The following is an 11,392-nucleotide window of genomic DNA, read 5'->3' as shown; positions in this document are numbered from 1 at the left end:
ATTCTCGTCACCCCCAAAAATGAGATAACGAAGATTTGTATAACTAAACCAAGATACACCACAGACAGCCGTTTCCGATGGGAACAAATGAGTCATAGTGGACAGAACAGACATGGAGGTGGGCAGAGCCACGCGCGAGATAGCGAGATCCTATTGGCTTTTTCTAGCAAATATCTGTATATTTCCGTTAGAGAACGCCTCCTCTGTGAAGTGCGCAGAGGATAAAGTTTATAAAAACGTGGTTCCATCTGTTCATAACTAATTCTAGTTGTGGGAACAGAAAACCGTATTGATATTAAATGTGTCCTCGATGAGAACATTTGCAGAATGTTGGCCAAAATCCATCTCGTTTCATCTTCTCCCAATGCCAGCTAGAGGGCTTCCTCTCACTACCATATTTGGTTGTAAGTGGAAACGCCAAGCAGATGCTTGGGGAAATGATCTGGGGAAATGTATGTCTCACAGTACTGTATCTCCACAGATAGAACAATCTCAATATTTTGAGATATGTATGTCAACATTTTGTTAGTGTATCTAAGAATTTTGAGATAGTAAGTCGAAATTTCAAGATACATACAGTACCAGTCAAAAGTTTGAACAAACCTACTCATTCCAGGGTTTTTCTTTATTTGGACTATTTTCTACATTGTAGAATAATGGTGAAGACATCAGAACTATGGAATAACACATATGGAATCATGTAGTAACCAAACAAGGGTTAAAAAAAATCAAAATAAATGTTATATTTGAGATTCTTCAAAGTAGACACCCTTTGCCATATGTGTACTGGTACTGTAAGTCAAACATCTTGGATACTAAGTTGATATTTCAAGATGGTACATCATTTTTTATATATGATCTACAATCTATTCATGGACAGGAAATGTTAACAAACACTGTATAGCCTTAAAACTACATGTCTATCAATTTGAGAATGGTTACATTTCTCCAACCCCATCCCTCAGCTTTTTAACAGAGCAGTGGCGAGGAGGACGCTTTATTGTTGTTTCTACTGCTGATTTCAACTGACATGTGATCTGAGAAATAATAAGAGCCAACAGAGTAAGTTCACAACAGCCACAATGTCCTTTTAAATACCAGAAGAGACATAATAGAACTGTATGTCCTCCCATTTTTTTATGGCCCTAAATGAGATCCTTTCTTCAATGGTATGAGTTTAAAAGTGCCAAACTCTGGGTGACATTGTAGGTCATGTCATGGTCATGTCATGGTCATGGTAGGAAAGGAGGACTGATGTGTTATGTGAGTAATCTGCAACCCTCTGTATTGTGTTTAGTGTCAAAGCAACCTTATCGCTTTATTCAATAATATAATATAATTATAATTATAATAATAATGTTAACGTACAAACATGGTCAATAACATTGTTTCAAGGACAAGTATCTCAAACTGGCACTATATCAGGTTTTGTTCAGCATGAAAAATTATACAATTGTGCCAATTCTCACTCTTCTATACCTAATTGAACAATTGTCGAGCTGATCTACTGGACTACAGCACAAATTTGGTTTATATTAAAACTTCAGGTGGCTAAGCTACCTAGACATTTTCACTATAAAATGATTGACTGGAATTAATTGACCAACACAAGCGTGATGACATACTGTCTGAGTAACTTTTTAAATTGCAGATGCAAAGGCCTACACAATGCAACCATGCATAAAGCAAGCTCAGCCATATTAGTTATATTGTCCAGTTGCAGTTGTTGTCTCTTTGGTTGGAAAGAGAGTGGCACAACGGTCTAAGGCACTGCATCTCAGTGCAGGAGGTGTCACTAGAGTCCCTAGTTCAAATCCAGGCTGTTTCACATCTGTCCGTGATTGGGTGTCCCATAAGGCGGCACACAATTGGCACAGCGTCGTCCGGGTTTGGCCGTCATTGTGAATAAGAATTTGTTCTTAATTGACTTGCCTAGTTAAATATATACTGTATATTTTTGAAATATGCACAATGACTACTTTTAACAATTTCCACAGATTTTTTTTTTTACAAAACACATTTACTTTGAAGAAGAGTGCAGATGCAAAGTTTGGCAACAGAATCACGGTTTGTGCTGTAGGTGCCTTCATTCGGTTAACTAACTTTGCATCTGAACTGTTCTTCAAGTAAATGTGTTTTTGTAAAACATTGAGTGGAAATTGTTTAAAGTCATCCTTGTGCATAGAATGTTTTGTTTGACATACATGTGAAAGATCTGTCCTAACATCACTCTGTTATCAAGGAATTGACCTATTTCAAAACTAAACTAACTGGGATTCTCATGTGAGAATCAATCACCACTGGGCGGCGATATAGTAACACTGAATGACATGCATTACACTGCACATGGGGCACGTTGAGCAGGACACAACGTTTTGGAATGTTCAGAAGAAATAAAAGGAAAGGCAAAGGGGGGATACCTAGTCAGTTGTACAACTGAATGCATTCAACTGAATTGTGTATTCCACATTTAATTTAATGCACTAACTATAAGTTGTTCTGGATAAGAGTGTGCTAAATTATCAAAATGTAAATGTCTGTTACCAAACGTTTTGCAACGGGATCACATTTAATAAACTCCTAGGGTGTAATTATTAGTCCAAAACATTTTGCAACAGGAACCGTTTACTCCAGACAACTTGTAATAGACTGAATACTTAAATCTGCCATCAATGAGTTTGACATCAATGTGAAACTGGGTGATTGGGCCCAGTCATCATAAATGGGTTATGTGAATATCAGTGGAGGCTGCTGAGGGGAGGATGGCTCATAAATGGCAAACCATGTGTTTGATGTATTTGATACCATTCCGCTCCAGCTAGTGTCACGAGCCCGTCCTCCCCAATTAAGGTGCTACCAACCTCTTCTGGTGAATATATATATTCACTCAAATGCTTACAGTATGTCAGATTCAAGTGCCCAGTGTCATATTCATGTGACCGGCCTGGTGCTTGCCAACCAGGCAGTGAGGTGAACATCTCTCTCTCCCTGCGGGTGGTGAAGACATTATCCAGCCAGTCTTTAGCCTGACTCACACTGTAAGGCCAAGCTGAGCTGCACTGGGCTGGCCCGATTATGCATAACTGTACTGGAAAGGACATTGTGAAAATAAAATATGTGCAGGCAGAATCGTTGCGCTATTGTATGAGCTATTTGACCTAAAACCATTGTTTACTTTGATCCCATGGCAAACCCCATCCCTGACATTCTTTCTGGTCATACCCATAGATTTAGAATTAATAGAACAGAGTTCCCTTATTTTAATTATAGGTTAAAATAGGCCCATTATTGGTGGAAGTGTCTTCCTCTGGCAACACAGCCTGTAAAAGCATGTTCTATCCTTGTGTTTGTGCCCTTTGAACAGCCCCCCCCCTCCCCTCCCCTCCCATATCACTCTGATTATGAATGCTATGGCTACTTACTTCTGTTGTTTTGCTTGCGTTCATAATACAAAACACAAACCTGAATTTATCTTTCAAGAAAATAAGTATTAGTGTTAGTATTAGTGTTGTATATTCCAGCAAAGACAGTTGCTGTTAATCTCCTAACTCATTTGGGAAGCATGTATGTCTTTTTTATTTCCATCAAGGATGGAATGTTTATGAATGTTTATGCTTAAGAATGTTTCAGAAACTAGTTTGTTTAAAATGCTTTCTAGTTTTTTTTTGTACAGACTGACATCCTAAAGCCTGCATTAACTCATTGTGAATCATGCTTTCATCAGCTTGATACTGTATACATGAGAACAAACAACATAACACTTTATTAATAGAGATGTGGTGAACTGCAGTGTATTCTAATTCACACAGCCACAAAGTGAAGGAATTAGAACAGACTAAATAGACAGGGAAATTCAACTCATACAGAATCTATAGTACACAGTTTATATTAATACGGACATATTCATCATTAGCATTTGATTCAAAAGCTATTTTGTGGGGGGGGGGGGACCACTCAGTTCAAGTGATCTCTTTGACATTCATATGTCTGTGTTTCAGTTGTGTCCCCTTATACTATTCAGATATGTCTAAGGCACACACAAATATACACACACTAACACACAGCTTAAATGGTAACCCAGTCTGTTTAGTATTTATGGGTCTTTCAGAAGCCCTCTATCCTTACAAGGAAACAAGTATTACTTGACATAGTGCTACACTTTGTGCTCAGCTCGTTTGTGAGAAACACATGTTAAACACAACTTGTTCTTACAGGACAATAGAAAATAAAAAAGGCTATGTTGTTTCAGTAAACACAGAACCCTGTAGTAAGTCATACTGGAGTGTTAAATTATTCTGTTGGCTGACAAGTCCAGTCATTTTGTATTCTGCAGTGCAGAGTTTTAAAGTTTTTATCATTTTCTAATGAACTTCATGTAAGCTGTTTGGTCAGTTCACATTGCGAAGTCATCCAAGTTTTACGGAATAGGGTAATACTGTTCAGACTGTCATGGCACTCCATTTGGAGTGACAGTATAACAGCCCTGCAACACTACAGTCATCAGCCATTGAGGGAATGCTTCCTTTGAAATCAATGAAAGCTTCTATCTATACTATCTATAAGAATCGTCAAGGTTCAATTCTCGATGGCTGAGGCTCACGTTCATTCTATCTTGTGAATTGAAATAATGAGGTTGGTTTTGGTTGGTTTCTGGTGTAGCAGGTAGAACGTCCCATTGACATGATGCTGATGGAAATGCAATGTGATGGGTGTAGTGTAGCTGAAGTATCAGGGTTAGGGTTGCAACATTTTCCAGAAATCCTGGTTGTAGGATTCCGGAATTTCTGCTTAATCCCTCCTGATTTTGAGTATACTCCAACCCGTGATTTGGGGAAAACCAGGGAATTTATTGTATGAGTTAGGGCCATAGGCATACTCTATAATAGCACTTAGGGTCAGAACACTGCCACTACCTCGCTCTCCAAACAAGGTGTATAGCACTTAGGAAACATGCAAATGATTTTTAACATTGATGTTAGAGGGTGTCAACAAAGCACTAAGCAGGAGACAATGTATCTGTTTTTTTAAAGAATTTGACTTAATTCAAAAGTCAGACTGACACACAGGAGGCTGCTGAGAGGAGAACAGCTCAATAACGGACGGAACAGAGCAAATGGAATGGTACCATGTATTTGATACCATTCCGCTATTTTACTCCAGCCATTACCACGAGCCCCCAACCTCCTGTGGACTGACATGTCATCCTCTGCACTTCACTAGGTAAACGCATTAGAGGTCTGTATTGTTCATTCCACAACCTCTATGTTCCAAAATCTATTGCATTGTAGAGAAAGTCTGCAAATAATTTCACACCACTACAAGCTATAGCGATCAGTGCTTACACAGGCAATCGTCTAGTATTTTCAAGCCCAAAAAACTATATTCAAGCTTTGGGAGTATTTGAGCTATTCAGTGGCAAATCTTATTTTCACTACCATAGATGTCTCCCATTTACATCAATGTATGACTAAGTAAAAATTTATCGAATTTAGGATTTCGGACAGTAAAAAAAAAAAAGTATTATCCATTATGTAAATTGTGTATGTATTTATACGGTCAGTGCTCTACATAGCCCACATGTCTGTTCATGATGGTCTATTTTTGTCTGAGAATTTCAGATGATTACCTCCTATGTTGAAGGGCAGCTTCGTACCAACTCATTTCTCAAGGCTTCTTCAGAAGTATTATATTTCCATGGCCTCTGATACTGTAGCTATGTCTGCACTGCTTTGAAATCGAGAAAGGAAATGTCATTTGTTTTCTTTTTTCGTAGAGAAAAAGCACATTCAATATATTTCCCAACATGAGTAGCAGGCCTTCATTGCTTGCTCTCGTAACGATAAGCCTAAGTACGAGGGCCGCAATGGAAATACATTTTATCATGAGGATGTAAAAATCACTCGCCATTGTTTTATTTGGGATAGTTGAATCCCTGTAGTACAGCTCATTACTTCACATTATATTTACACTTCATGTGACTTTAAAAGTTGTTACATTTCTTGACCTTTCACAATTTATCTCAATGTGATAGACTCAGAATATATATCATTTCTTTCCCTGGTGTACAAAAGCCTTTCATTCCCCTTTACAGCAAGCTAAACACACTAGTTAAATTAACTATAGTTTTATTATAGTTTTATTTATAGCCCAGGTGGAGTATTCACACACTTATTTTTATTTAAGTCAGTTAAGAACAAATTCTTATTTACAATGACGGCCTACCCCAGCCAAACCTGGACGACGCTGGGCCAATTGTGCACCGCCCTATGGGACCCCCAATCACAGCCGGATGTGATGCAGCTTGGATTCAAACCAGGCACTGCAGTGTCGTCTCTTGCACTGAGATGCAGAATCTGGGACCACTGCGCCACTCAGGAGCCCCTGGATCACACATGATCCAGCATTCACTCTGTGAGATTTGCGATTAATTACTAACATTTAAACAAAACCCATATCATGAGTGAAACCTCTTCATTCCAAAGTGTAATGGTTTGGGATATAGCCCAGCTGCATATTTTAAAGTAATCTTTCAACTCTTTATCAGTGCAGACAAAGGTCTCATATTAGTGGCCTGTCTACATTGCTCTATTTCAAACTATTGTCTGGATGCTGGAACTTCTCAGACATTTTTGGTCACCACCCAGTTGTGTTTTATGCCATTGCTAGTAAAGTAAATTAAAGTACCTGAATGTATAGTAATATTCAGTTACTATATTTACATCAAAACCCATTTAGACAAGGTGAGAGACGTTATACAGTTACACATGGTACTATGTTTATCATGGCAGGGAATCATCAATCTTCCTACATTAACAGGGGGACTGGTCATTGCCTTAGTGGACCTCACTTAGTAGATAATATAGTATTCTCCCAGACTTCTGGTATACTTACTCAATATCATACAAGAGTACTGTCTAAATACATGATAAAAGGGTCTTATGGTTTAGTACTTTGCTGAAATAAACATTTAACCCACTTGGAATGTTAGCTATGTTAGATAGCTACATATTTAGCCATATATTATTACATTTGGCGCTAGCTCATTTTGTGAATCTGCTTCCGAGGTACCGAGACTCAATTGGTGAGAATAGTATACAGCTTCTATGTAAATGGTAGCTTAATATAAAATGGATACATTCTAAAATGAGAGGAGGGAGGAGTCTGAATTGGAAGTTTGCCTGACTTGGAGGAGGGTTCATTCGAATGTTTAGTCTAGAAACCTGAAAAGTTATTTTAAGTACATTGTGTAGAGGTGAATACGTTCATACACTGTACCTCATCATGGGAAGATATTGTTGAACTAACTGACAAAGCTTTTTATGGCAGTGAATAATGCAAAGCAATAAAAAAACATTACATTAATGTGATACAAATGGAATGACAATGACAAGTCTACAAAACGTCTAGTCTAAAGCCATAGTATTTTTATCTCAGGACCACTAAAACAGCACTCAGACACAGATTTGAGAAAAACATCCTTAGATTTGGGGGAAAGTGTTCAACTTTAGGAATAAGGGAAGAGAACAAAGAACTCCTTCCAGCCATGACACCAGATGGTGCAGAGAGGAAAGGATCAATGTTCCCTGAGCTGCTTCTCTTCCCAGGGGAAGATATTACTTCCATAAATGGGTCAAGTTGTCCTCCTTTAAGGTTATTTGAGTAAAATGCGGTTCTTACAGTGGGGTCCAAAATGATTGACACCCTTGATAAAGATGAGCAATAATGACTGTATAAATAAATCACTCAAATACTGAGTTATATTGTATACAAAATAAATAAATGGGGAAATTTTGAGTTTATACTAATACAATTGCTCAGAGAAAGATTTTGTTAAACAAGTAATATTTTTTCAAAGATCATACCCCCAAGACATGCTAACCTCTCACCATTACCTATAACAGGGGAAGTTAGTATGTCTTGGGTATGATCGTTGACCCTCTAACTTCTTCACTCATCATTTATTCATGATACATTCAGGATGATCCGTAATCATGGTAGCATCCACATTAATGTAGAAGTGTTTAGAAACATATTATACTCTTATTTACAATAAAAGTGACTCCAAAATGACACAATACATTTTTAACCAATCATTTCTATTTGGCACAAAATTATCTGAAAAACCAAAACTAACAGCATCCAGCAAGTAATTTTTAAGAATCTTTCAGGGTGTTTTTGACCCCTACCTTTTTATGAAAAAAACATTTATTGCTCAACAAAAATCTATTTTCCTGAGCAATTTTATTAGTAGGCTTATAAAATAATACAATTTCAATGTTTTGGAGCATACAATATACCTCAGTATTTAAATTATGTATTTTATATTTATTAAGGGTGTCAATAATTGTGGACCCCACTATGTTGTTAAGAAATTGCTGTTGTTAGAGTAACAGGTGTTTGGATCTAATGTTGTCCCATCAAGCACTACAACTAATGATTTATTTCTCATTATGGCATTAAGCTTCTTCTTGTGGTTTTTGTATTGAGTTCTTGTTTTTCAGTTGTGAAATGCCATCCAACAGAATAACAGCAGAGTTCTCCGAATGGGCCCAAGTTTTTCAACTCATTTATTTGACTCCACTCACTGAACTTATTATCTTACTTTTTGGGCCTCCTGTGATTATAAGTGCTTAATTACGTGCATAAAATAAACATTAGATAACACACAAAGCTTGGGGAATTTGTGCAGTTCTTTGTTTGAGCCTTCAGTGGGTTACAGACTGGCTAACCTTTAGTTGATTGAATGTTCTCTTTCATGCTCACATCTTTTCTTTTTTTGAGGGGGGGGGGGGGGTGAAACTATTTTGGACATTACAAATACAGCACAGTTAATGGAGCCATTCCAGAGTCCCCGTGCAATTGACAGACAGGTGTTTAAATTAGAGCCTCGAATCGAATGCCAACAAAGTCTTCAAATTCAACCTATGCAAGGTGGTTGGTCAGGCATTTAGGATCCCTTTTTTTTAGGGTGACTGATGTAAGGTTAGTGTCTCATCTACCTGTTCAGCTCTTCTGGAGTTTTTCAATGAAAAGCGCTCCACTTCAAAGAAACAAAGTTGTGAAATGACTGAAATGTCCCCCTGGTGTCTAGTTGTGCTGACTGTTGACAAGCCTTCAAATGAAATAACCTCCCTTTGTACTACATCCTTTACCATTGGAGAAAATGTGTGCAGACATCTTCTGATATCCAGGTTCTCCACCGGGGTCAAACCAATCATATTAGAGATTAGTCCAGGTCACACAAACAGAACACTCATCTGCCTCTGTGGAGTGGAATCGATTGCTATGAAATGCATCCCCCTCTGAATAAACATGATAGCTTTTACATTTGAAAATATCCAATTTTATCCAATTTTGATCTGGCATATGGAGGGTTAACAGTACCAGTTTGAAAATGCATTGCCTTAAACGCTAAATAGGAATGGCAAAATTATAAATCGATTTTTCTTTTCATATTAGTGTGCATGAGTCATGCCACAATTAAATTGCAAAGTTAAAATGAAAATAGACAATGGTTAATTGAAAAAACAAATGGTAAACAGAAAATCATAAATGCAAAATTAAATTAGTGTCTGTTTTCATTTTCCAACTACCCAATTAAGCATTTTCCTTTTTCAAAAGTGTACACAAATTGCTTCTTGGAGGCGTGAACCAAGAGAGCAACACACCCATATGTAATAGTACATCCTAGCCATTGATTTTAGACTAGTGTAAACAGGTCTCCTGTGTACCAGAAAAGCATAGGCCTGTTAAACTGAAGCCTAGCAATTGACTCAAGGAGCCAATGCAACTCTTCAGGTCTCAGACAGGGTAGGGCCTACTCATCATGCATGTGTGGTAACTGAACCACCTCAGTTACAATTCACCATCTTTTGACCTCTTCCTCAGAGACCCATCTGAGCCACAAAACAAATATGACTGACAGGGTTCAAACAAGGCTATTCTGCACATCAGAACAGCAGATTAGCCCGCTAAACCAGAGCCTATAGCCAATGCAACTCTTCAGGTATCAGGCAAGGTTACTCATCATGCGAACAAGTAACCAGGAAGAAGTGATGTGACCATGTGATGAGTAACTTTGCCTAATGTTGAGTAACTTTGCCAGGGACCAGACAAATTTCCTTAGCTCCCCCAGCTAAATTGCCTAGGCTTTGGCTTGGCAGGCTAAAATGTTCTTCTGGTGTACAGCACACCAGGTTTGAAACATGTCAGTTACACTAGTCTAAAATCAATGCACATAGGATGTATTACTGCATGGTGGTGTCCTGTTGCTCTCTGGTTAATGCTTCCAGGAAGCAATTTAAATAAATGTTTCAAATAAAAAGAGAAAAAGCTAAATTGGGCAATTTTGAAAATGAAAATAGCCAGTTTCCATTTCACTTTGCACATTTATTTGACTATTTTCTGTTAACCATTTTCTGTTTTCAATTTCCCATTTTAATTTATAATTTCCATGAACCATTTCCAATATTCAATTAGCCATTTTCAATTTTCTTTTTAACATTAGAATTTAATTGTGTCATGAATCATGCATACTGATATGAATATATTTAAGCATGTTCGAAATGGAAAGGATCACCCTCCATACTAACACGGTAATAGCATAACATGTGCTACAATAGGTCAATATAATTCACGTTTTTTTAACTTGCGTAACAGCACAGAGCTGGCTTCAGTCATTTCAAAGTTCATAAGGAGAAAGCATCCCTCCACGGACGCCACTGCTGCTGTAGCCTACCAGCACACAATTGCCCCGTACGTGCAGATAGTACTCTGGTTCGATGGCTTCAGGGAAACGGAATTTCTGCATTTGAACCACAGTTCGGTGATTCGGGACTTACTAAAGCTTTCAATGTAATATTTGACACGGCTGCTGCAGACGGGTGACTTCTTCCCAAAGACCAGACGAAGTGCCAAGTGATGCCAAAACAGTGCGCGCGGACAACCAATCAGTGCGTGTTTCTCTCTCTCTCTATCAAGTATTTGGATTTGGCAAATCAAAGCCTTTCAAGGTTCATTCCTTCAACTAACTTCATAGTTTGCTTTAATTATTTTTTAACTTGGAATATTGGATTTTTTTCTTCTTCATAAAAACCCTTTTAGTCACTTGAATGGGATTGTGACCTCTCATCAATGAAGTCCGGCAGGTGACCAACGAATTAAATATGAGAAGTTTGATTGTTTTTATTCTATATTTATCAACGTGTCTGTCAGTGGTAAGTACTACAACAGTACTTTTAATGTATATTTCGTTTTGTGTTAGGCCTATGCATGATGATAAAATGTGCACAAGGATGAAGAGAAGGGCATTCTATTGCTTGAAAATATAAACTAACAAATGTGTGGCATTATGATTGATGGATTTGGTAAGAAGAGGGTTTTGTCCATATAG

The 11,392-nt window shown here is 37.8% G+C and overlaps 1 protein-coding gene across 2 annotated transcripts in view; it reads left to right on the top strand.

The window, feature by feature from the left end:
• Nucleotides 1–11,392, top strand: part of LOC109871554 (vasoactive intestinal polypeptide receptor 2) — a 54,517-nt gene that overhangs the window by 1,689 nt on the left and 41,436 nt on the right. The window contains exon 1 of one of the 2 annotated variants that reach the window (XM_031806516.1): nt 10,716–11,216. The exons of the other annotated variant lie outside the window; for it this stretch is intronic. Within the exon in view, the coding sequence (XP_031662376.1) occupies nt 11,166–11,216 (51 nt within the window). The 5' untranslated portion in view covers nt 10,716–11,165. Of the gene's footprint in view, nt 1–10,715; nt 11,217–11,392 lie in introns of those variants that run through there. 2 annotated transcript variants of the gene reach the window in all.

This window comes from Oncorhynchus kisutch, linkage group LG27, assembly GCF_002021735.2.
Source record: "Oncorhynchus kisutch isolate 150728-3 linkage group LG27, Okis_V2, whole genome shotgun sequence".
NCBI lineage: Eukaryota > Metazoa > Chordata > Actinopteri > Salmoniformes > Salmonidae > Oncorhynchus > Oncorhynchus kisutch.
This window is presented reverse-complemented; position numbering and strand designations above follow the sequence as displayed.